The sequence below is a fragment of the Podarcis bocagei genome (assembly GCF_964188305.1).
Source record: "Podarcis bocagei genome assembly, chromosome: 7".
Lineage (NCBI taxonomy): Eukaryota > Metazoa > Chordata > Lepidosauria > Squamata > Lacertidae > Podarcis > Podarcis bocagei.
The window spans coordinates 7536116-7562944 of record NC_138132.1 but is presented as its reverse complement, the minus strand read 5'-3'; the positions used below and the strand labels follow the sequence as shown (position 1 = coordinate 7562944).

Genomic DNA, 26829 nt, shown 5'->3' with positions numbered 1-26829 from the left:
CTTAGTTGGTCTTTAAGGTGCTACTGGAAGGATTTTTTTTATTTTGACTATGGCAGACCAACAGGGCTACCTATCTGTATATGTAACAAGTATCCACCATGTACTGTTTTTGCTTGAAACTTTGGTCTCCGAATTTTATTTGAACATGACATAAAAATAAACATAGGCTTTAGCTGAGATTCCTGAATTGCAGGGGGTTGGACTAGATGACCCCAAGGTCCCTTCCAACTCTTAATATTCTATCATTCTATAATCCTGCCTTAAAGGGGAAACCTAACCTTCCCCATGGCAACCAAATCGAGCTTGGGCGGGCCTAGCTGCGCCTCTGATTGGTCCGCCGGCGACGGAGGCGCTCTGTCATTGGCCGGCGATCCCGTGTCACATGACCGACCATCATGGCGGCGCCCATGAGGCTGTGCCGGGGCCTGGGGTTTCGCCCGCGGTTGCTACATCGGGGGCTTCCGCTGCTGTTCTCGAGGGCGCGGAGCGGCCGCCCGGCGGCGGCAGATGCTGGGAGAAGCCGGCTGTACGAGCACGCGCGGGGCGGCTGGACGGCGCGCCCTCGGCTGAACTTGGAGGCGCTGAGCGCGCAGCTGGGCGAGGCCGAGCGGGAGCTGGAGACGCGCAAGGGGCCCCTCGGGCCGCGGGACCTGCGCGAGATTGTAAGCGCGGGCCGTGGGTGGGCTCGGCTGGGCGCGCAAGTGCTGTTGCTCCCGCTCCCCTGAGGGCTTAGCCCCAGAAGGTGCTTTAAGCGCCAGGGGTTTAACCTAGCCTTCATCAGCTAGCGTTTATTACTGAAATTTTATTGATGTTAGCCGCCCTGAGCCCGGCTCTGGCCGGGGAGGGCGGGGTATAAATAAAAAAATATAATAATAATAATAATAATAATAATAATAATAATAATAATAATATTTATTATTTATACCCCGCCCATCTGGCTGGGCCTCCCCAGCCACTCTGGGCGGCTTCCATAAAAACCAAAAATACAATAAAATATCACACATTAAAAACTTCCCTGAACAGGGCTGCCTTAAGATGTCTCCTGAATGTCAGGTAGTTGTTTATCGCTTTGACATCTGCTGGAAGGGCATTCCACAGGGCGGGCGCCACTACCGAGAAGGCCCTCTGCCTGGTTCCCTGTAGCTTTGCTTCTCGCAATGAGGGAACCGCCAGAAGGCCCTCAGCGCTGGACCTCAGCGTCCGGGCAGAATGATGGGGGTGGAGACGCTCCTTCAGGTATACTATTATTATTATAGCCGCCCTCTTAGGTAGCTAACATTATGTATGCAAGCCGCTTTGCCCTGGCTTTAAAAATGATTCATTCAAGTTTCAGGTTCCACCTGGCTGTCAAGATTAGTAACAGCCTGGTCATGAGTGTCTAAATAAAGGCTGTGAAGCCATGCCAGGGTAAAAGGTAACAGTTCTATGGCTCTCAAGCATCTGGGTGTCAAGGGAACTGTTTCCAGGTTCTTGCATTAGCAGCTGAACGTAACTGAAGCTCCATACATTTTCCTTCCGTTGTTTTTCACTCTCCACTTCCAGTACTACCTTCTTCTGTGCATACCATCTGTTTTTGAATAATCTTATTAAACTGCTGTTAGGCTGTATCATATTTTTCTTCTTTTTTCCTGATGCCTACTAGGTTGCCACTTGGCAGAGATTAGTCGAGGTGCAAGAAGAAATTGCAGTACTTGAAGCTGAGAAAGAGAAGGTGGCTGAAGAAGTGGGGAATATTGTGGTGAGTCCACATTATAGCAACTATTATGGAGCAACTAAAAGGGACGCGGGTGGCGCTGTGGTCTGAACCACAGAGCCTAGGACTTGACGATCAGAAGGTCGGCGGTTCGGATCCCGGCGACGGGGTGAGCTCCCGTTGCTCGGTCCTAGCTCCTGCCAACCTAGCAGTTCAAAAGCATGTCAAAGTACAAGTAGATAAATAGGTACCGCTCCGGCAGGAAGGTAAATGGCGTTTCTGTGCGCTGCTCTGGTTCGCCAGAAGCGGCTTAGTCATGCTGGCCACATGACCCGGAAGCTGTACGCCGGCTCCCTCGGCCTATAAAGCGAGATGAGCACCACAACCCCAGAGTCAGTCACGACTGGACTTAATGGTCAGGGGTCCCTTTACCTATGGAACAACTCAGAACCACTGTAAAAGATATGTTTCAATAAATAAAAGAGGAGGAAGGAAAAGCCAGATGCTCAGGGCTGCCTACCACAAATTCTGGTTTTGTGTTTCCTTTCTTGTTGTTGTGTTACAGCTAGAAATTGGGGGGGGGGGAGAGAGAGAGAATATGTGTATATGTATTTTGAGAATCTCCTGCCAACCTAGCAGTTCGAAAGCACGTCAAAGTGCAAGTAGATAAATAGGTACCGCTCCGGCGGGAAGGTAAACGGCATTTCCGTGCGCTGCTCTGGTTTGCCAGAAGTGGCTTAGTCATGCTGGCCACATGACCCAGAAGCTGTACGCCGGCCCCCTTGGCCAGTAAAGCAAGATGAGTGCCGCAACACCAGAGTCGGTCACGACTGGACCTAATGGTCAGGGGTCCCTTTACCTTTACCTATCTTGAGAATAATTCTAACTCAATCTTTCATCTTCCCTTTCCAGAAAAGCCAAGACAGAAGTACTTTGCAGTCGGTAAGAAAGTTCTTTATCCTTACCTGCTACCTTAACAATTTAACACCTGTAGCTTTAAAACAGAGAGCAAGTGCTTTCTGGTATGGCAAAGGGAGAAGAATCACTTCTGGGATTTCTTTGCCTACAGATTTGACAACTCTCTCCCAAACTTTTGGCTCATATAATCTTGTCAGGTCTGTGCCACATTCCTTCTAGTATTGGGGAATTTTACTTTCCTTTTTTGGGGAGCTCACAACGGTGCAAGAGATATGACTGCACTGGTGTAAACACTAACCAAGCTTCCAACCCATTTATTGTTTCCTACCCATTGTTTCCACTGCCAGAGACAGTATACCCTGAAAACCAGTTGAGCAATTCCATTTTCCAGTAAATAATACAAACCCCCAAGGCATGGCAAAACTCCTGCACAGACAGCTTTGATGGAATTTAAGCAAGCCCCAATCTTGCTTCCAGTGTTGGCTTCAAACTCTGTTTTTCCCCATTTTGTAGCGCCTTTTTATCACATCTCAAACTTGAGCAGGAAGGAAACCAGCAAAGCAACTGTGTGCACCGTTCTTAAATAGACGGGTACAACTTCTGAACTCTAAATTGGAGCAGAACAATTGCATCACGTTAGCCAAATCTGAGAACTCTTTCGTAGGCTTGAAGTCTGTGTTTGGGACCACTTCACAGCCTAGAACCCTTGTACCTACGGGACCGCCCTGCGGCAGACCTTAAGGTCCATAAATAGCAACACCCTAGAGGTCCCAGGCCCTAAGGAAGTCAGATTAGCCTCAACCAGAGCCAGGGCCTTTTCAACACTGGCTCTGGCCAGGTGGAACGCTCTGTCTCATGAGACCAGGGCCCTGCGGGATCTGATTTCTTTCCACAGGGCCTGTAAGACAGAGTTGTTCCGCCTGGCCTTTGGCTTGGAATCAACTTGATCCCCTCTCCCTCTTTCCTTTTTCCTTTCTCCTTCTGTGATGGAACTCCTCTTAGGGGACTTCCTTGCCTTTTTTCTGGCCCACGTAGGACCAGTCTGGATAGTCGGCCTTGGTGAAGATTTGACGTTTTCATCCCCAAAAAGTTTTTGATTTGAGTTTCTACTGAAATGAGGCTGCATTTTAATGTTGTATTTTAGTCTTGTTGTTAAGTTATATTTTAATCAATTGTTTTTATCCCTAGTGTTAGCCGCCCTGAGCCCGGTCTTGGCTGGGGAGGGTGGGGTATAAATAAAATTTATTATTATTATTATCACTTGCATTTGGAACCTCTTTTGCCCACGTGGAAATGAGGCAAAGGGCTTTTCCTGTCCAGTTGGCCTGGAAGCTTTTTAGAATCACTAAAATCAAAGCCTTTTGAGGAGTCATGCCAAATTCTCTTGAGGGAGTTCCCTGTTAACATGTATTTCCTTCTTTTTCTCATTGCTGTTGAAAGACCGGACCTGCGATCCAAATAGCAACAAAGACCCTGCTTCTTATTCCCTTCCTGCTTGGGTCTGACGGCATCCTTCTCCTCCTCTCCTTCCCTTTCAGCATCCTGCCTACAATGCGTTGCGGAAGCAGGGACGGGACCTCCGCCTTCGTCTCAGTGCTTTGCGCCAGCAGGAGCTGGAGCTGGATGAGAAATACTACCTGCGAGCCCTCAGGCTGCCCAACAGGACCCATCCAGATGTGGTAAAAGAGTGTGACGCAAGAGGAGCAACCTAGAACACCCGGGGACTCAAATTGAGCATGGCTGGGGGCCACTGCCAGGAAGGCCCTGCAGTGCTCTCCAGCTGAGTAGACTTCCCGGGTCAAGGATATATGCAGCCAAGGGTGGTTCTGCAGATAAAAAGAAGGGGGATGCTTGGATAATTCAGGAACATTTTACTCCATTCCTTTCCTTGCTTGTGGGTGGGGGTGCACACAGAACAGTTCGCACCTTTGTGAGTTCCCCTAGTCACCTTTCACCTGATAGCTGTGGCCGAGTGACTGGCCAGTGCCCAGTCGAGAGGAGGTGCTGGGAAGGAGCTTGAGACCTCCAGCTGGCTAAATGTGTGAGGCTTCAGGCTATACCCACCAACAAGGAGCTACTGAAGAGTATTCCCTGGGGGAAGAGCATGTGCCGCCTCCTCCTTCGTGTGCCCCATCGCCGAGAGCTCTGGAGGGTGGCAACATGAGAACAGGGCCTTTTCTGCAGTGGCTCCCCAACTGTAGAATGCTCTCCCCAGGGAAGTTCGCCTGGCGCCTTCATTAGACACCTTTAGGCGCCAGGCAAAAACATTCCTTTCTATGCAGGCCTTTGGTTGATCTGATCTGCATCCTATGCCCTTTTAAAATGTGTTTTTTTTGGGGGGGGGAGGGCTGCTGTTGGGTTGTTGTTTTTATTTTTATTATGTATTTTGTGGTTTTATATCTGGATTTTATTCTGTGAACTGCCCTGAGACCCATGGGTATAGAGCTGTATATAAATTCAATAAATAAAATAATAAATAAATAAAAGGAAGAGCGGGTGGTGTGGCACCCATCAACGGTAAACTGAATAATATTAGTAGTAGTAGTTGTAATAAAAATAAATAATAATAATAATTTATTTATACCCTGCCCATCTGGCTGGACTTCCCCAGCCACTCTGGGCGGCTTCCAACAAAATATTAAAATACAGTAATGCATCAAACATTAAAAGTTTCCCTAAAAAGGGCTGCCTTCAGATGTCTTCTAAAAGTCTGGTAGTTGTTCTCTTTGACATCTGCTGGGAGATCGTTCCACAGGGTGGGTGCCACCACCGAGAAGGCCCTCTGCCTGGTTCCCTGTAACTTGGCTTCTCACACGGAGGGAACCTCCAGAAGGCCCTCGGAGCTGGATCTCAGTGTCTGGGCAGAACAATGGGGGTGGAGACACTCCTTCAGATATACTGGACCGAGCCCGTATATAGTCCTTTGGTCGTGGCAATATGTGTGCAGGAAGAGAGGGATGTGGGGGTATGGGCACCAAGCCTTTTGATGTACCCCTGCTCATGGAAGCTTCATAGAAGCATGGAATTTTAGAGTTGGAAGGAACCCTGGGGGTCATCTAGTCCAGCCCCCCCTTCCATGCAGGAATATGCAGCTGTCCCTTATGGGGATCAAACCAGCAACCTTGACATTATCAGCACCAGGCTCTAACCAACTCATTGCCCCTTCAAGCTCCTTTGCCTGAAACCAGTAAACCAGTTCCATGTAAAAGACCCTGGTGGTTAGCTCCTCAGATCTAGTGTGGTGTAACGGTTAGAGTCAGACTAGGACCTGGGAGGGGGAAAGGAAAGGGAAAGGGACCCCTGACCATTAGGTCCAGTTGTGGCCGACTCTGGGGTTGCAACGCTCATCTCACTTTATTGGCCGAGGGAGCCGGCGTACAGCTTCCGGGTCATGTGGCCAGCATGACTAAGCTGCTTCTGGTGAACCAGAGCAGCGCACGGAAACGCCGTTTACCTTCCCGCCGGAGCGGTACCTATTTATCTACTTGCACTTTGACGTGCTTTCGAACTGCTAGGTTGGCAGGAGCCGGGACTCAGCAACGGGAGCTCACCCCGTCGCGGGGATTCGAACCGCCGGCCTTCTGATCAGCAAGCCCTGGGCTCTGTGGTTTAACCCACAGCGCCACCCGCGTCCCACAGGACCTGGGAGACCAGGGTTCAAATCCTTTCCTAGGCCATGAAGTTCTCTGGGGAGGGGAAAAACCTTGGGAGCCTAACCTACCTCACAGGGTTGTTGTGTGAGAATAAAACAAGGAGGAAAGGAGCTGTGGGCACCACCTTGAGCTCCTTGGAGGAAAACGTGGGCTAGAAAATGCAGTGGATAATAAGTAAATAATAGGGAGCTGAACTACCTCTGACGCTTCCATGCCTTTAACCTCTGACCTCTTCCTTTCCCCAGCCTATTGGAGATGAGAGCCAAGCGCGGGTGTTGGAGGTTGTTGGTGAAAAGCCAGGTGAGAAAGGATTCCTTTTATCACCACTAGGGGGCGTTACTTGCTTCTTTCCAGGCTGTGCTTGCGTTGCCTTTTTAAATAATACCTGGATCTATTAAATTCTTCCTTATTCCTGGTTTAATCTTCATATCCCCCTGTGTTTTTCTTTTTCTTTTTTTAAACAGCATTTGACTTCAAGGCGAAAGGGCACCTGGAAATTGGGGAACACCTGGATATCATAAGGCAAAGGTGTGTATGAGAAATTGGCGGTCTCGTCCCTTCCCATGCAAGGCTTTTTGCTTAAAAGGGACCATTTGGGGAAAAAGGAGACAGTCCTGAATCCCTTTCAAGCACAGAGAAATGAAGCAACAGCGCCACTTGCTGGTAGAGAATGAGAGAGTGCCGTTCACCGTATTTTTCACTCCATAGGGTGCACCGAACCATAGGGCGCACCTAGTTTTAAGGGGGGGGAATCAAGGGGGGGGAATCTTATTCCCCCCCCCAGCCCCAAAGAGCAGCGTACAGGCTGTGCGCAACCCCTCCCTTCCCGAGGGGTTGCACGCGGCTATGCCACAAGCAAAGACAGCCAGCGGGATCCATCCCACTCACTGTTTTGGCTTCCTCTTTAGCCCCGCGCAACCTCTCCAGCTGGGAGAGGCTGTGCAGGGCTATCCCTGAAGCCTGGAGAGCGAGAGGGGTTGGAGCGCTCCCTCTGTGCTTCGGAGGCTTAGCATTGCTATCATTGAATCATAGAATCCTAGAGTTGGAAGAGACCACAAGGGCCATCGAGTCCAACCCCCTGCCAAGCAGGAAACACCATCAGAGCACTCCTGACATATGGTTGTCAAGCCTCTGCTTAAAGACCTCCAAAGTAGGAGACTCCACCACACTCCTTGGCAGCAAATTCCACTGTCGAACAGCTCTTACTGTCAGGAAGTTCTTCCTAATGTCTAGGTGGAATCTTCTTTCTTGTAGTTTGGATCCATTGCTCCGTGTCCGCTTCTCTGGAGCAGCAGAAAACAACCTTTCTCCCTCCTCTATATGACATCCTTTTATATATTTGAACATGGCTATCATATCACCCCTTAACCTCCTCTTCTCCAGGCTAAACATGCCCAGCTCCCTTAGTCGTTCCTCATAAGGCATCGTTTCCAGGCCTTTGACCATTTTGGTTGCCTTCCTCTGGACACGTTCCAGTTTGTCAGTGTCCTTCTTGAACTGTGGTGCCCAGAACTGGACACAGTACTCCAGGTGAGGTCTGACCAGAGCAGAATACAGTGGCACTATTACTTCCCTTGATCTAGATGCTATACTCCTATTGATGCAGCCCAGAATTGCATTGGCTTTTTTAGCTGCTGCGTCACACTGTTGGCTCATGTCAAGTTTGTGGTCAACCAAGACTCCTAGATCCTTTTCACATGTACTGCTCTCAAGCCAGGTGTCACCCATCTTGTATCGCTGAAGCCAAGGAGCCTGCATTCGCTCCATAGGACGCACACACATTTCCCCTCAATTTTTGGAGGGGAAAAAGTGCATCCTATAGAGCGAAAAACACGGTACTTTCAATACAGTCTGGAAAAAATTAAGTTTCCCCCTTCTTCCCTTAGTCAGTGCCAGTAATATTCTCTAGGCAGCTGCCTCAACCTAGGGAGAAGTTCATGGCTCAATGGTAGGGGATCTGCCTAGCGTGCAGAGGGTCTCCGGTTCAATCCCAGTGGCACCTGGGAAAGGTAGAACTGGAAATGTCTCTAATCTGTCGCCTCAGAGATCTGCTTAATAATAATAATAAATTTTATTTATACCCCACCCTCCCCAGCCAGAGCCGGGCTCAGGGCAGCTAACACCAATAAAATCACAGTAAAAATATAATAGGGGGAAAAGAGAGGGGGGGACAATTTAAAATACAGGTTAAAACGCAATTTAAAATGCAGCCTCATTTTAAAGTAGCTGATAAATCAAGACCATAAGGGGAGGGAAACATAAGGGTCAGACCGAGTCCAAACCAAAGGCCAGGCGGAACAGCTCTGTCTTGCAGGCCCTGTGGAAAGATGTCAAGTCCCGCAGGGCCCTAGTCTCTTGTGGCAGAGCGTTCCACCAAGTCGGGGCCAGTACTGAAAAGGCCTTGGCCCTAGTTGAGACCAATCTAACCAACTTGCGACCTGGGACCTCCAAAATGTTGTTATTTGTCGACCTTAAGGTCCTCTGCGGAGCATACCAGGAGAGGCGGTCCTGTAGGTACGTGGATCCTAGGCCTGCTTCCTGTCTATTCTGACAGTGCTGACCCAGAAGTGACTGGTTTGCAATGTAAAGGGGAAATGACGGTTTCAAAGTTGCCCCGTAATTTGCAAACACAAACCCAAATCATACGTTTCTCAATTATATAAGTTCCTCCTCCGAGAGCCCTGCCCTCTACCATATTGTTTGCCCTTCTCTCTCAGTTTGTGTGTGTTGAGTGAAATTTCTAAAGTGTGTGCGTGTGCACACACTGGAATCCCAGTAATGTGCCCAAAGCATAGCTGTCAACCGTCCCTTATTTGGCAAGAAAGCCCCTTATCCCAGTGCCGTTTCCCGCTGCTGTCCCTTATTGATGATGTCCCTTAAATTTCCCGGGTTTCAAAGGAAGCAGCTCCTCTCCCTCCCTGCCTGCCGGCCAGGGAGGAGGGAGGCTCCAACTGTGTTGCTTGGCTGCGTTGCTCACCCAATAAGGAGTCTAAGAACGACTGGGGGGTGGAGCTTGCATGCCTTGTGCCGATCAAATCGGCCGCGTTGCCTGGGGACTCGCCTTTGCTCAGCGCTTCCCAGCGGAGAGGTGACGGTGGTTTTCCTTGAGGCTTGAGGCTTCATTTGGCTGCTGGCTGGGCTTTCTGCCTTTGGCTCGGAGGGGCTCAGAAGTTGAACATACCTGTGCTGGGAAAAACCCTTATTTTGGCTGCTGATCCCTTATTTCTGAGGCTGCTGGTCCCTTATTTTCAAATCTGTAAGTTGACAGCTATGGCCCATAGTTGTTGGGAGGGGTGCATCAAATTGCACAGGGCGCCATATTACCAAGGTCTGCCCCTGATTGAACCTCGAACCTGCTGCTTGCAAGGCAGACACCCTGGCACTGAGCTGTGGCTGTTTAAAATATAAAAATTATCTACATGGTGCCTAGGGAACAACTTGCACCTTAAGATCAGCAAGACAAAGGAGATGGTGTTGGACTTTCGGAGGAAGAGAGGAGAACTAGCCCCGCTGTACATCGGGGAGGGCTGTGTGGAGAGAGTCTCTTCCTTTAAATTCCTATGAGTTTATCTCAGTGAAGACCTTACTTGGAAAATCAATACAACCCAGGTGGTTAAGAAAGCCCAAGAGAGACTCCATCTTCTCAGAGTATTACGGAAGAACGATGTCAGTCAACATTTGATGATCTCCTTCTACTGGTCCACAACAGAAAGTGTCCTTTCCTACTGCATCACGGTGTGGTACGCTGGTTTGACATCAGCTGATAGGAAGTGCCTACAGAGGGTGGTGAATACAGCACAAGATATTATGGGCTGTTCCGTGAATCCCCCAGATGAAATAGCGGAAGAACGTTGCCTCAAGAGAGTGAGGAAAATTCTCAGGGATGATTCACACCCTGGCCGGCACTTTCTTGATCTCCTGCCCTCGGGCAGAAGATATAGAAGCAGGATTAGTCACGCCAACAGGGTAAAGAACAGCTTCTATCCATGGGCTGTTAGGCTGCTGAATGAAAAGATAACAACAGGGCAACTGACTTTCGGGTTTGGTGGGTGTGCGTCAGTAAACGAGGGGAATTAAGACTAAGAGAGCTGAGTGCAGGGTGCTCGTGTAATCTCACTGTATACAAGTTGTACAAGTGACAATAAAGTATTTCAGTTTAGCTGGATACAACCCCACGTAAACAGGCTCTGAGGCCTGGAATAAATTGCCCCACTGTTGCAGCCACCAGCTCCCTGAAAAAGCGTTGGAGGAAGTGCGCTTGTGCGAAGGCAAGCAGAGGAGCGAGGGAGCAAACAAGACTTAGACAAATTGCCTAATGCCCTGATGGAGGGAGAGGGTGCTAAATATGATTTCGCCAGGACAAAGGGTGCCTTTGGTCTCTGAGCGGATATTTCCAGAATTTGCAGGCACCCATTAGCTGATTGGAAGCCCTTTTCCTTCCTGAACAGGGATGAATATTTGATGGGTGGCCTTTGAGATGAGCTGTTTGGCCCCAGGGCCTTTTCCAGTAGCAGCCTGCTTCCCACCCACCACCCACCCCCGTGATCTGTTTCACAAAGCTCCCTCTGAGCCTCGGGCCAAAGCTGAGAGCCTCTCCTGTCACGAAAAGAAGCCTGCCATTGACTAAATGCGTTCGTCATGGAATTGGCACTCTTAACGTGGCCGTGGGGCCATGTTTCCTGGAGAGCGTTGTCCTCCTTGGTGCAACTGGATATTGGGCACATGGCAGGGAAAGGACCACAATTCAAGGGTCGAGCATTTGCCTTGCAAGCAGAGAGTTCAATCCCCAGTACCTCCAGGGAAGAGCTCCAAAGAGACATTTGTTGCAACAGGGCTCTTTAATCCAGTTTGCGCAAACCTAAGTTTCTCTTTTTTAATTTTAATTTTTATTGAATTTTGCAAGAAAAGAAAAAGAAACAAAAAACAATACATAACCCTGTAAGGTAAAGGTAAAGGGACCCCTGACCATTAGGTCCAGTCGTGACCGATTCTGGGGTTGCGGCGCTCATCTCGCTTTATTGGCTGAGGGAGCCGGCGTACAGCTTCCGGGTCATGTGGACAGCATGACTAAGCTGCTTCTGGCGAACCAGAGCAGCGCACGGAAACGCCGTTTACCTTTCTGCTGGAGCGGTACCTATTTATCTACTTGCACTTTGATGTGCTTTCGAACTGCTAGGTTGGCAGGAGCAGGGACCAAGCAATGGGAGCTCACCCCGTTGCGGGGATTCGAACCGCCGACCTTCTGATCGGCAAGTCCTAGGCTCTGTGGTTTAACCCACAGCGCCACTCGCATCCCTACATAACACTGTAAACACATCTATATACATGCTTTCCAAAATGCAAACTAAAAAAGAAAATAGTTTTCATAACCAATAATATAACCCTAACCCAAATTCATGCTTCAAACATTACAATAGATGAATCTTAGTTAAAATATTATAAAAGGCTTCCACCGCATTCACCGCACATCTCTTAGTTATCTTGCTCGCCTTCACATCTGTTCTTCAATCATTTCCCTTCCTTAGATTCTTTCATAATCAGTCAAATCTTTATGTTCTCTATATTCTTCACAAAGTTAGTCTAGGCACAACCAAACTTTCATATTTGAGCCCTGCTTGTATAAATATTCATTTAAGCATTCCCATTGTTTCTGAATTCTAATTTTTGATTTATGCGTTATTAAATCCTTCAGTTTTGCTAACTACAGGGACTCACATAGTTTACTTAACCATTCCCCTTTTGTTGGGATATAATTTCCTTTCCAATGACTGGCTACCAACGTTCTCGCTGTTGTTGCTGCATCCAGAAAGATGTTGATTTTGTCTTTGGGGATATCCTTACCAAGATTCCTAATAAATATGCTTCTGCCTTTTTGATATATGCTACTTTAATCAATTCTTTAATCTCTTCATGAATCATCTCCCAAAATTCTTTGATCTCTGGACATGTGGTGGACATGTCCAGTTTGCGCAAACCTAAGTTTCTGGTGATGAAATGGCTCCCTGCAAAATAGTGACAGTCTGATAACTTAAATAGAATTACTTGTGAGTATCAGATTGGCCTAGGATTTAAATATGTGATGCCGTAGAATACTATGGTAAAAGTTAAAATGAAAAGAAAGAAAGATGTTAATCGACCAAGTAAATTTTATGTGAAAATAGTTTTACCGTATTTTCTGCTCTATAAGACTCACTTTCTCCCTCTGAAAAAGTAAGGGGAAATGTGTGTGCGTCTTATGGAGCGAATGCAGGCTGCGCAGCTATCCCAGAAGCCAGAACAGCAAGAGGGATTGCGGCTTTCACTGCGCAGCGATCCCTCTTGCTGTTCTGGCTTCTGGGATTCAGAATATTTTTTTTTCTTGTTTTCCTCCTCCAAAAACTAGGTGCGTCTTGTAGTCTGGTGCGTCTTATAAAGCGAAAAATACGGTATGTGGAAACTCAGCCAGGGGAAATTGAGGAAGTCACCCAACAAAGTTAACAAAAGGGGAATTATTACAGTTAGGATAAATGTTTGTTTGTTTTTTGACGTTTTCTTTTTATGTTTGTGGATTTGTTTGTTATAAATTTGGAAAACTAATAAAAAAAAATTGGAAAACAAATAATAGTTACAGTCTGGGAGTAGCTAGTGACTCCTGAAGCTCTTGGCTGTTGACAGGGCTTAAAAGGCCAGCTAGCCCAGCCTTCCCTCCCAGGAGCCAGTGTGGTGTAGTGGTTAAGAGCGGTGGACTCGTAATCTGGTGAACCGGGTTCGCTTCCCCGCTCTTCCACATGCAGCTGCTGGGTGACCTTGGGCCAGTCACACTTCTCTGAAGTCTCTCAGCCCCACTCACCTCACAGAGCGTTTGTTGTGGGGGAGGAAGAGAAAGGAGAATGTTAGCCGCTTTGAGACTCCTTAAAGGGAGTGAAAGGCGGGATATCAAATCCAAACTCTTCTTCTTCCCCCAAGCAGGGTGACCCACATGAGCAGATCAAGCCCCACATCCCTGGGAAGCTCCTCAATGCCTTCTTCTTTCCTCCCCTCTGTTCCGCAGGCGCCTGTCCCACATCTCGGGCTACCGGTCATTCTACCTCCGTGGGGCTGGAGCAATGTTGCAGCAAGCCTTGGTGCAGTTCACTTTCAACAAGCTGCTGAAAAAGGTACCGAACGGTCTTTTTTTTTGGGGGGGGGTACCCTGTGGAGCGGATGTGGGTGGCGCTGTGGTCTAAACCACAGAGCCTAGGGCTTGCCGATCAGAAGGTCAGCAGTTCGAATCCCCACAATGGGGTGAGCTCCCGTTGCTCAGTCCCTGCTACTGCCAACCTAGCAGTTCGAAAGCACACCAGTGCAAGTAGATAAATAGATACCGCTCCAGCGGAAAGGTAAACGGCGTTTCCGTGCGCTGCTCTGGTTTGCCAGAAGCGGCTTAGTCATGTTGGCCACATGACCTGGAAGCTGTACGCCGGCTCCCTCGGCCAATAAAGCGAGATGAGCGCCACAACCCCAGAGTCGGTCACGACTGGACCTAATGGTCAGGGGTCCCTTTACCTTTACCCTGTGGAGCAGGGTGTCCTGATCCGCTGGGCCAGAGGAGGGCTTGTGGGGGTGGTGGTTGGGTGCAGGGATGCCAAAGAAGGACTTCAAAAGCGACGGAGTGATTGGTTCTAGTGCTTTATTAAAAAAAAGGTGTGGACTTACTGCAAATTAGACTGCCAGGTCTCCCAGCCTTTACAGTACAGTGGTACCTCGGGTTACATACGCTTCAGGTTACATACACTTCAGGTTACAGACTCCGCTAACCCAGAAATATTACCTAGTTAAGAACTTTGCTTCAGGATGAGAACAGAAATGGTGCAGTGGCAGCGGGAGGCCCCATTCGCTAAAGTGGTGCTTCAGGTTAATAATAATAATAATAATAATAATAATAATAATAATAATAATAATAACAATAATAATAATAAATTTTATTTATATCCCACCCTCCCCAGCCGAAGCCGGGCTCAGGGCGGCTAACAACAATAAAACAGTACAACATACCAAAATCATTCATTATAAAATTATCTCAAATCAAACTGATGGCAACCACTGGGCCAGAGCTCTGCGGAGATTGCCAAAGGAGGGAGTCAGGGTGCGCCCTGGCCAATGGCCTGGTGGAACAGCTCTGTCTTGCAGGCCCTGCAGAAAGATGTCAAGTCCCGCAGGGCCCTAGTCTCTTGTGACAGAGTGTTCCACCAGGTTGGAGCCGCAGCCGAAAAAGCCCTGGCTCTAGTTGAGGCCAGCCTAACCTCCCTGTGGCCTGGGACCTCCAAGGTGTTTTTATTTGAAGACCGTAAGTTCCTCTGTGGGCCATACCAGGAGAGGTGGTCCTGTAGGTACGAGGGTCCTAGGCTGTATAGGGCTTTAAAGGTTAAAACCAGCACCTTAAACCTGATCCTGTACTCCACCGGGAGCCAGTGCACAAACGGTTTCAGGTTAAGAACGGACCTCCAGAACGAATTAAGTTCTTAACCTGAGGTACCGCTGTATGTGGCTTACTAGCTGGACATGTGAAAAGGATCTAGGGGTTTTGGTGGACCGCAAGCTGAACATAAGTCAGCAGTGTAATGCAGCTGCAAAAAAAAGTGAATGCTATTCTAGGCTGCATCAACAAAGGTTGTGTCCAGATCAAGGGGAGGAATAGTGCCACTCTATTCCGCCTTGGTCAGACCACACTTGGAATACTGTGTCCACTTCTGGACACCACAATTTAAGAAGGATATTGACAAGCTGGAAGGTGCACAGAGGAGGGCGAACAAGATGATCAAGGGTCTGGAAACCAAGCCTGATGAGGAATGGTTGAAGGAGCTGGGTATGTTTAGACTGAGAGGGCATAAGATAGCCATCTTCAAATATCTCAAGGGCTGTCACATGGAAGAGGGAACAAGCTTGTTATCCCCTGCTCTGGAGAGTAAAACTTGAACCAATGGCTTCAGGTTGCAAGAAAGGAAACATCTCTTGCATGACTCCTCTGTTCAAGGAGAACCAGGCATGGGGCAGTATCCTGTTCTTGACCTTCCCCTTGTCTCTCTCTCTCTCTTTAGGGCAGGAGGGGGCAATTCCTCCTTTTGCCGATACCTTCTTAGGGGGTGGCCTGGATGGTTCCTGCGGCTCTTTATCCTCTTCCTTCCCCCCTACAGGGCTTTATTCCCATGACTGTTCCAGATCTGCTGAAAGGAGCCGTCTTTGTAAGTAGCCTCACCCCCCACAAAAAAAAATATTCATGGTAAGGTTACCAGATTTTTTCCAGTAAATCCGGGGACACTTTTCAACTTCAATAGGAATGATAGCATTTTGTCAGGGGACTGATTTGTAAATCCGGGGACTGTCCCTGGGGAACGGGGATGTCTGGTAACCTTAGAGCCTGCTCCATATGGAGGCAGGTCTTTGGTCCATCTAGTTCAGTATTGTCTACACTGATTGGCAGTCATGCTCCAGGATATCAGGCTGGGGTGTGTGTGTGTGTGTGTGTGTGTGTGTGTTTGTCTTCCAAACACTGGCCTTGGTCCAGTATACCTGAAGGAGCGTCTCCACCCCCATCGTTCTGCCCGGACACTGAGGTCCAGCGCCGAGGGCCTTCTGGTGGTTCCCTCACTGCGAGAAGCCAAGTTACAGGGAACCAGGCAGAGGGCCTTCTCAGTAGTGGCGCCTTCCCTGTGGAACACCCTCCCAGCAGATGTCAAAGAGAAAAACAACTACCAGACTTTTAGAAGACATCTGAAGGCAGCCCTGTTTCGGGAAGCTTTTAATGTTTGATGTATTATAGTATTTTAATATTCTTTTGGAAGCCGCCCAGAGTGGCTGGGGAATCCCAGCCAGATAGGCGGGGTATAAATAATAAATTATTATTATTATTATTATTATTATTATTATTATTATTATTATTATTCCAGCCCTACCTTGAGATGCTACTGGAGCCTTCTGTATGGAAAGCAGAAGCTCTGCCTCTGAGCTTCCAGAGCGTCCTCTCTGGCACCCCCACCGTGTGTGTGGTTCTTGTGGCAAATAATAATAATAGTAGTAGTAGTAGTAGTAGTAATAATAATAATAATAATAACAATTTATTATTTATACCCCGCCCATCTGGCTGGGTTTCCGCAGCCACTCTGGGCGGCTTCCAACAGAACACTAAAATACAGTAACCTATTAAACATTAAGGGACGCGGGTGGCGCTGTGGGTTAAACCACTGAGCCTAGGGCTTGCCGATCAGAAGGTCGGCGGTTCGAATCCTCGCGACGGGGTGAGCTCCCGTTGCTCGGTCCCTGCTCCTGCCAACCTAGCAGTTCGAAAGCACATCAAAGTGCAAGTAGATAAATAGGCACCACTCTGGTGGGAAGGTAAACGGCATTTCCGTGCACTGTTCTGGTTCGCCAGAAGCGGCTTAGTCATGTTGCCCACATGACCCGGAAGCTGTATGCCGGCTCCCTTGGCCATGAAAGCGAGATGAGCGCCGTAACCCCAGAATCGGTCACGACTGGACCTAATGGTCAGGGGTCCCTTTACCTTCACCTTTATTAAACATTAAAAGCTTCCCTGAACAGGGCTGCCTTCAGATGTCTTCCAAAAGTCTGGAAGTTGTTTTCCTCTTTGACATCTGATGGGAGGGCGTTCCACAGGACGGGTGCCACTACCAAGAAGGCCCTCTGCCTGGTTCCCCGTAACTTGGCTTCTCGCAGCGACGGAACCACCAGAAGGCCCTCGGCGCTGGACCTCAGTGTCCAGGCAGAACAATGGGGATGGAGACGCTCCTTCAGGTATACTGGACCGAGGCTGTTTTCAACACAGTGTTGCTCACAAAGCCAGGAGTCTGGTTGCCCTCTGAAGACTGGGGTTGGCACATGGCCCTTTTTAGCCTGGAGGCCACATACCCTTCTGAGCAGTCTTCCGAGGGCCACACAATAGTTGTGGGCGGTGCCAGAGGCAAAAGTGGGGGGAGCAACGGATGTAGTTCCTGCTCTCTCTCTCTGACTCTCTCGTTTATTTGGTTTTTCAGATTAAATTTTTACAGTCATACAATGGTGTGGTACCTTAGTTCTCAAACCTAATCCGTTCCAGGAGTCCGTTGAACTCCTGAAACCCTTCAAAAACCAAGGTGTGGCTTCCGATTAGCTGTGGGAGCTTCCTGCTCTCAATCGGAAGCCGCGGAAGATATTTGGCTTTCGAAAAATGTTCACAAACCGGAACACTCGCTTCTGGGTTTGCGGCGCTTGGGAGCCGATTTGTTAGACAACTAAGCCGTTCGGGAACCAAGGTACCGCTGTATATCAAACACAGATCATAAAAAACAAGATTCCAAGGAATCTCCTAGACTTCCATCCTCCCCTTAGTCGGTCCTATTATTAATCTTTTCCTCCTGCATCTTTGATGGTGATCCAAATCTTTGGCGTCTCCACTGTGTCCAGAATTCACCATTGAAGTACAGTTTCTTCTTGCTTGTCTGGAGACGGAGGAGACTTCCTCTTCTGAATAAGAGTCCAGAAGGGACCTGCAACTAATTAGAAACATCAAAATATCCCCTCGGTATCCACTCTTGAGAACAGAGCATTTTAGAGCTAGTTTTCTGACCAAGCTCTGAGCATCTCCCTTAAGAAATACCTTTTACTGAGCTGTGTTTTTAGGTGATGCCCGCTGCAAGCAGGCCTCAGCTTTCAACCTGGCACCTTCCCGTTGTTGCTGGATTACAGCTGCTATCATCTCTGACCACTTGGCATGCTGGCTGGACCTGATGGGAGCCCTGTAGACTCACCCACCCACCTGTGTCACACCTCTCTCCTCTTGCTTCCCAGGAAGGTTGTGGCATGCCCCCAGAAGCCAGCTCTTCCCTCCTGTACAACATAGACCCTTCTCGCTTTGAAGACCTGAGCCTGGCAGGCACGTCCGAGGTTGGCATTGCAGGTATGGCAAAAGGGTGGAACTCTGTGGACTTGTAAAAGGGTAAAAGAGTACTGGGAAATGATCCATAATTAAAGTTGTTGTTTAGTCATTTAGTCGTGTCCGACTCTTTGTGACCCCCTGGACCAGAGCACGCCAGGCACTCCTGTCTTCCACTGCCTCCCGCAGTTTGGTCAAACTCATGCTGGTAGCTTCGAGAACACTGTCCCACCATCTCATCCTCTGTCGTCCCCTTCTCCTTGTGCCCTCCATCTTTCCCAACATCTTTTCCAGGGAGTCTTCTCATGAGGTGGCCAAAGTCTTGGAGCCTCAGCTTCAGGATCTGTCCTTCCAGTGAGCACTCAGGGCTGATTTCCTTCAGAATGGATCAGTTTGATCTTCTTGCAGTCCATGGGACTCTCAAGAGTCTCCTCCAGCACCATAATTCAAAAGGATAAATCCTTTGGCGATCAGTCTTCTTTATGGTCCAGCTCTCACTTCCATACATCACTACTGGGAAAACCATAGCTTTAACTATACGGACCTTTGTTGGCAAGGTGATGTCTCTGCTTTTTAAGATGCTGTCTAGGTTTGTCATTGCTTTTCTCCCAAGAAGCAGGCGTCTTTTAATTTCGTGGCTGCTGTCACCATCTGCAGTGATCATGAAGCCCAAGAAAGTGAAATCTATCACTGCCTCCATTTCTTTCCCTTCTATTTGCCAGGAGGTGATGGGACCAGTGGCCATGATCTTAGTTTTTTTGATGTTGAGCTTCAGACCATATTTTGCGCTCTCTTCTTTCACCCTCATTAAAAGATTCTTTAATTCCTCCTCACTCTTTAAAAGTACTTCCCCACAAAACCCCAGAGTCCTTCCTGTTGGGGATAATTCAGACTGAAATTCCCAGGTGTCAAAAAAGGTTATTTAGGTATGTTACTACTGTGGCCCGTGTTTCATTAGTCCAAAAATGGAAAACGAGCGAGGTCCCAACTAAAGAAGAGTGGCAACTTAAGTTGACAGGATATGCACAGCTTGCAGACTTAACATATAGAATAAGAGCCCAAGAAGAACGGAAGTTTAAAGAAGATTGGAAAACGTTTACTGAAGATATGGGAAATAATTGTGTACAGCTGAAAACGCTGGCAGCATTAAGATAAATTCAGCAGTGTAAATAAGTTTAGATGGATGCAATAATGGAATACTGAATGGTATATGGAGTCCTGGGAGAGAACCTTGTTAGGCTCCAGAGAAGCCTCATCGGCCTGCCCCATCTTTATGTCCCAAGATGTTTTCGAATTCCCATCGTTTCTGGCTGTGCTTGTTCCTTTATTGTTCATGACACTTTTCACTCATATGAATCACAAGCAAAAAGAATTACTGTATTTTTCGCTCTATAAGATGCACCAGACCATAAGACGCACCTAGTTTTTGGAAGTGGAAAACAAGAAAAAATATATTCTGAATCCCAGAAGCCAGGACAGCCAGCGGGATTGCAGCGCAGCGATCCCGCTGGCTGCCCTGGCTTCTGGGATAGCCGCGTGCAGCCTCTCCCGGGCAAGGGGAGCCAGGCAAGGCTCCCCCAAGAGCCACGCTCCCTTTAAAGAGAGAGTGCGGAGTGTGTGTGCATCTCTTGGGGGCTTTTCCCCGAGGAGGGAGAAGAGCGGCCCTTCTCCCTCCTCGGGGAGAAGCCCCCAAGAGCCGCACACATGCTCCATGCGGCTCTTTAAAGGGAGCGCTGAGCAGAGCCTCCCACCTGCACTCGCTCCATAAGACGCACACACATTTCCCCTTACTTTTTAGGAGGGGAAAAGTGCGTCTTATAGAGCGAAAAATACGGTAGCAATAATGTACTAGAACGTCCCAATTACAGCCTGAGCTATATAGAATAATTAACAAATCGTCAGCAAAACAAATACAAATCATCGGTAAAACGGCCACCTTCTATGAAACGCCATAGCTAACTCCACTGTGACACGAGGGTTATGTTCCCGGGTACTGTGCATAACCGTGAATCACGTACCGCGGGGAACACCCTCTAGCCCATGGAAATTCTTGAAAAACCCTTTAAAAAACAAAAACATCCGCCAAATTCCATCCCAATTGCTCCCTCCAAACCTCCTTTCTCAAGCTCCCAACTCTCCACAGGCCTCAAAGGTTGGTGCAAAGGCTGTTTTCCAACTCTTTTTGTGCCATTTTTGCAGATTTCCTGCTCTTTCCAGGCCTTTAAAATTGATTAAATCAATTTATTTAATTATTTGCTGGCGCTGTGTGTATACGCGGTCATGTGTAAAAGTGGGGATGCAAGACTGGTTATACCGTATTTTTCGCTCTATAGGACGCACCGGACAATAGGACGCACTTTGTTTTAGAGGGGGGAGAACAAGAAAAAAAAATTCTCCCCCTCTCTGCCCAGCGCCCCTTCAGTGAAGCGGCAGGAGGCGCTGCACAGAGAGGGCGAGAACTTCCCCCTCTTGTTTTCCCGCTCTAAAACAAGGTGCCGTTTAAGGTGCGTTCAGGCGGCTACCTTGGAAGCCTGGAGAGCGAGAGGGGTCGGTGTGCACTGACCCCTCTCGCTCTCCAGGCTTCAGGTTCCTTTCGACCTGCTCTTTGGGGCTGGCGGGGGGGGGGGAAGCCCACCACCAGCCCCAAAGAGCAGGTCAGGGAGCAGCGGAAAGGCGCAGCGGAGAGGTTCCTGCCATAGCCGCGCGTCACCTCTCCAGCCGGGAGAGGGTCGCGGGGCTATGGCGTCTTCGCTCCATAGGACACACACACATTTCCCCTTCATTTTTGAAGGGGAAAAAGTGCGTCCTATAGAGCGAAAAATACGTTAAGTCCATATTGTGATATTGGCTTTATAGTTTTTGAGCTGGCGAAATCATGTTGTGAATCATGGTGTGTGTGTGCTATGCAAAAATCACAATGTGGGAAAAACCGTGAAGGCAGCCAGTGCCGTTGCAAAGCTCCATCCTTCTTTCAGACATCATGATATCTCAGTCTATCACAATGTTCAGCTGGTGATATATCGTGATGTTGAAAACCAGATATCGCCCAGCCCTAGTGGGGAGACACTTGTATTAACAAAACTCTGCTCTTATCTCCAAAAGAAAGAGAGAGGCAGGCTGCACATAAAATGTAGAAACAAAACTCTTTTGAAAAGTTATTGATAGTTCCTTCTTCATCCCTGGTTGAAAAATGTACGTTAGCAAGACGGGGTTGGCGAGAGCAACCGGGGCAAAGGAATTAAGGAATTGTGCCCCAATTTCTTCCCTCAAATCCATTCCCACCGCCTTCTCTTCCTACTAGGGTACTTCATGGATCATGCGGTGAATCTGAAAGACACCCCTGTCAGGTGAGAAACTTTCTTCCCACCTTGTGGATGCAATCAGGTGCCGCTGCGCACATGTTCAGAACGTTAAAGGTAAAGGGACCCCTGACCGTTAGGTCCAGTCGTGGCCGACTCTTGGGTTGCGGCGCTCATCTCGCTTTATTGGCCGAGGGAGCCGGCGTACAGCTTCCAGGTCATGTGGCCAGCATGACTAAGCCACTTCTGGCGAACCAGAGCAGCGCACAGAAACGCCGTTTACCTTCCCGCCGGAGCGGTACCTATTTATCTACTTGCGCTGGTGTGCTTTCGAACTGTTAGGTTGGCAGGAGCAGGGACCAAGCAACGGGAGCATACCCCGTCGCAGGGATTCGAACCGCCAACCTTCTGATCGGCAAATCCTAGGTTCTGTGGTTTATCCCACAGCACCACCCGCGTCCCGTTACACATGATGAAATACGGGCTGTGGCATTCTAGAGTCTAACGGTGGTAATTCTTGGGTTCCGTGCGTCTGCTCTGAGCCTGGATAACACCCCACCCCCTCAATTCCAGAGACGGCCGCAGCTTTTGTTTACGGCATTAGAAAACAACTGGTCGGCCCCTGTGAGAACAGGACTCTAGACTAAATGGGCCATTGGCCTCATTCTGATGTTCTCCTTTACATCATAGGGTTTTCTGCAGGGGGAATGGGCTGCTCCCTGGCTGCGTGCTTTAGAAGTCTTAAGGCTGCACATCTTCACAGCCTTGAAAGCTATGGAAAGATCACGAGGCTCTAAAAATAACAGATTGGCAAATCAAATTACAGGAATTGGTGGAGACGGCCCAATTGACTAGGAAACTCAGAGGAAACTCAAAGCAAAAATTTGCGGAGAAATGGGATGGTTATAGAAGATATGTTCAAAAATGTGTATCTGAAGAAGTGTGCATGCACACAAAAGCTCATACCAAGAACTAACTTAGTTGGTCTTTAAGGTGCTACAGGAAGGAATTTTTTTATTTTGACTATGGCAGACCAACACGGCTACCTACCTGTAATTCAAAAATACAGTAATAGTTTTGACTACGTGCTAGCATTCGAGTGATAAAGGAACTAAAAGGAGGTGGAGAACAATTAAGGATTTGTTATGTTTTCAGAATGTATTAGAAAAATTATATAGAAAGGTTTATTGTTTTGTGTACATTCAAATGTAAGATAAAATATATGCAAAGGGACTTGACAGGAAGTCAAAGTTGAAGAAAAGATTTTGGAAGATAAAAGGGGGGGGGGAAATATTTACTTTCATTATCATCATTTTGTGTGTGGGTGTCTGCACATATGTGTGTTGTTGTATGCAATGTTTGGGAGGAAATAAGACGGTAAATAACAAATAACAGACTAAATATCGATGTATGTAATTTTTATTTCTTAATTATATTTAGCGGTAGTATGGTTGTATTGTTTTTTATAACAAAATCATTCAATAAAAATTATTTTTCAAAAAAAAGAAAAGAAAGCTACAATCTGAGGTGTTCCCAAAGTAAAGGAAGGATTGAACTCTGATTAATAAGAATACACACAGAGGCTTGGGAAGGGTGCTTATAATAATCGGTCTCCACCCTCCAGCCCAGGTCGTTTTATTCACAAAAGAACTTTTTACAGAGTTCGTAAGAACCAATCAGATTTCTTCTGAGCATTTCAACAAACCCCACGTGGGGACAAAGTTAAACTACCCAAGCTAATTAAGCATGCATATTTCTGGGGTAAGCAAAACAGAACTACAAAGGAGTGCATTTGGCAACCCCAAGCAATATACATAAGAAGAATGGCCAGGAAGACAGCGATCATTATCACCTTCAGGTGAGATCGGTTTCCTGGCCCTAAGATTAACATCCTAAGATTAACATATCAGAAAGCTACATCAAAGAAACTGCCCACTGTCTTTGATGACCCAGGATGCCTGCCTGGCGAAGCAACTGGGCTGTGTACGTGACTTGTCAAGAAAGAGAAATGGAACAGGGATGCAGAGGTGTGGATTGATCAAGAATCAAAATAGTTTGAACCTAGTCAACGCAATGCTTTCATTGCTGACACAGATGGCTTACTCTATATTTGTTACAGATAGGTAGCCGTGTTGGTCTGCCATAGTCAAAATAAAAAATAAAAAAATTCCTTCCAGTAGCACCTTAAAGACCAACTAAGTTAGTTCTTGGTATGAGCTTTCGTGTGCATGCACACTTCTTCAGATACACTGAAACAGAAGTTGCCAGATCCTTCTATATCCTTCTCCCCACCTTCTCACTAGAAGGATCTGGCAACTTCTGTTTCAGTGTATCTGAAGAAGTGTGCATGCACACGAAAGCTCATACCAAGAACTAACTTAGTTGGTCTATATTTGTTATAATTCCTCATAGCAATCCCACCTGATCACTACAACAATCTGAATCATTTAAAAGAAAGTTGAGGGGTTCGCGCCCCCCCCCCATTAGGGAGCCAACTATTCGTTCCATCCTTGTAAGGTTTTCTGCCCTCCCGTGGAATTGCGATGTGCACCCACCCACAGACCCCTCTGCCCTCCTCTGCCCAATTCCTCTTGACCACTGACCTCACCAGCCCTTCTGTCTCTTCTTCCGCCTCGGCCAGGACAGTGTGTGTCAGCACGTGCTACAGGGCGGAAACAGAAACTCGCCATGAGTCGTGGGGACTGTATCGAGTGCACCAGTTCACCAAGGTGAGGTGTGGGGAGAAGGTGTGTGGAGTGTCCCAGGGTGCGATACTCTCCCCGATGCTTTTTAACATCTTTATGCGCCCCCTCGCCCAGCTTGTCCGGAGTTTTGGGCTGGGTTGCCATCAGTATGCTGATAACACCCAACTCTATCTGTTGATGGATGGCCATCCTGACTTGGCCCCAGACACACTGATCAGATGCTTGGAAGCTGTGGCTGGATGGTTACGTGGGAGCCGGTTGAAGTTAAATCCTTCAAAGACAGAGGTCCTCTGGCTGGGACGGGACGATATGGGTTTGAGGGGGCAACTCCCATCTCTTGCGGGGGTGCAATTAGTGCCAGCACCGTCTGTTAAGAGTTTGGGTGTGATCTTCGATACCTCCCTCTCCATGGAGGCGCAGATTGCAGCTATAACAAAGGTGGCATTTTTTCATCTCCGCCAAGCTAAGCAGTTGGCTCCTTACCTCTCCTGCCCTGACCTAGCCACTGTGATCCACGCGATGGTCACCTCCAGACTGGATTATTGTAACTCGCTCTACGTGGGGCTGCCCTTGAGACTGACCCAGAAACTCCAGCGGGTGCAGAATGCCGCAGCGAGACTCCTTACGGGGTCCTTGCCGCGGGATCACATTCGCCCGGTGCTATACCAGCTGCACTGGCTCCTGGTGGAGTACAGGATCAGGTTTAAGGTGCTGGTTTTAACCTTCAGAGCCCTATACGGCCTAGGACCCTCGTACCTACGGGACCGCCTCTCCTGGTATGCCCCACAGAGGAACTTACGGTCTTCAAATAAATACATCTTGAAGGTCCCAGGCCACAGAGAGGTTAGGCTGGCCTCAACTAGAGCCAGGGCTTTTTCAGCTGCGGCTCTGATCTGCTGGAACGCTCTGTCACAAGAGACAAGTGCCCTGCGGGACTTGACATCTTTCCGCAGGGCCTGCAAGACGGAGCTGTTCCACCAGGCCTTTGGTCAGGGCGCAGCCTGACTCCCTCCTTTGGCAATCTTTACAAAACTTTAGTTTATGGTTGCCATCAATTTTGATTTTAATTAATTTTTATAATGTTTTTATAATGTTGCACTATTTTAGTGTTGTTAGCCGCCCTGAGCCTGGCTTCGGCTGGGGAGGGCGGGATATAAATAAAATTTATTATTATTATTATTATTATTATTATTATTATTATTATTATTATTATTATTATTATTATTATTATCAGCACAGGCCTCGGTCCTGTATACCTGAAGGAGCATCTCCACCCCCATCGTTTGGCCTGAGGTCCAGCTCCGAGGGCCTTTTGGCAGTTCCCTCCCTGCGAGAAGTGAGGTTACAGGGAACCAGGCAGAGGGCCTTCTCGGTGGTGGCGCCCGCCCTGTGGAACGCCCTCCCTTCAGATGTCAAGGAAATAAGCAGCTATCCTATTTTTAAAAGACATCTGAAGGAAGCCTTGTTTAGGGAAGTTTTTAATATTTAATTGTGTATTGTTTTTAACACTCGATTGGAAGCCGCCCAGAGTGGCTGGGGAGACTTAGCCACATAGGCGGGGTATAAATAATAATAATTATTATTATTATTATTATTATTATTATTATTATTATTATTATTATTATTATTATTATTTATAGATAGCAATATATAGAAGCAATGCGGCCGCGAGCAGCTGCTAGCATGAAAGCAAAACATAATGGGAATGTTGGGACTGTTCCGTGGGAACAGAGGGACAGTCTGTTCACAGTGCAAAGCACCGGAATTAGCTCAGAGTGTAATTTGAGCTGTACAGGAAGTACAGGAGGTGGAGTTTATGTCTCTGCTGTTGGAGTTTGAAGAGAGCAGACGTGTTTCTCTGTAACGCTGCAAAGACAGAAATAAAGGCATGTAAATACGTTTCTGTCTATCTCTTTCCCCTGCCTGGGGGGGCAGGGAAGAGTGGTGTGTTCTTCTCACGTTTGAGGAGGATCGCCGATCGTGACCTAGCCTGGATCCTGCTCAGGAATGCAGACAGGGAGGTCAACAGGAGATCAAGCCGGGTGCCTGGAAAGTGGCCAGTTTCTCCTGATTGAGGCAAGATTTCCTGACAGACCCGGGCGTCAGCAAGCTGGGGGTCCCAGGTGCCTTCAGAGCATCCTCTTAGACCAGGGTTTCACCTGCCATTGTCTCTCTGGCTCCACCTAACGTTGGGCTCCCTGTCTTCTGCCTTCCCAGTCCCAATCAGAACCACCCATCATGGGCAATAGCTGGGTTACTGTTGTAAGACAACCTATCTGACTTTTAAAAGATATCTGAAGGCAGCCCTGTTCAGGGAAGCTTTTAATGTTTGATGTATTACTGTACAGTGGTGCCCCGCAAGACGAATGCCTCGCAAGACGAAAAACTCGCTAGACGAAAGAGTTTTCCGTTTTGGAGGTGCTTCGCAAAACGAATCTCCTATGGGCTTGCTTCGCAAGACGAAAATGTCTTGCGAATTCCTGCGGGGTTTTTTCCTCCCCCCCCCCTTTCTAAGCCGCTTATCAGCTGATCCGATCAGCAGATAAGCCGCTAAAAGCCGCTAATAGCGCTAATCCGCTAATCCTTCAATGGGCTTGCTTCGCAAGACGAAAAAACCGCTAGACAAAGAGAATCACAGAACGGATTCTTTTCGTCTTGCGAGGCACCACTGTATTGC

The 26829-nt window shown here is 48.0% G+C and overlaps 1 protein-coding gene across 1 annotated transcript in view; it reads left to right on the top strand.

Annotated features, from left to right (window-relative positions):
- The first annotated feature begins 378 nt into the window (after nt 1–378).
- SARS2 (seryl-tRNA synthetase 2, mitochondrial) overlaps nt 379–26829 on the top strand; it is a 32873-nt gene continuing 6422 nt past the window's right edge. Inside the window, exons 1-11 of the mRNA XM_081200443.1 lie at nt 379–662; nt 1643–1738; nt 2606–2635; nt 4150–4290; nt 6510–6564; nt 6729–6792; nt 13295–13400; nt 15417–15464; nt 18064–18172; nt 21450–21495; nt 24089–24176. Of these exons, the coding sequence (XP_081056569.1) occupies nt 396–662; nt 1643–1738; nt 2606–2635; nt 4150–4290; nt 6510–6564; nt 6729–6792; nt 13295–13400; nt 15417–15464; nt 18064–18172; nt 21450–21495; nt 24089–24176 (1050 nt within the window). The 5' untranslated portion in view covers nt 379–395. The remainder of the gene's footprint in view (nt 663–1642; nt 1739–2605; nt 2636–4149; nt 4291–6509; nt 6565–6728; nt 6793–13294; nt 13401–15416; nt 15465–18063; nt 18173–21449; nt 21496–24088; nt 24177–26829) is intronic.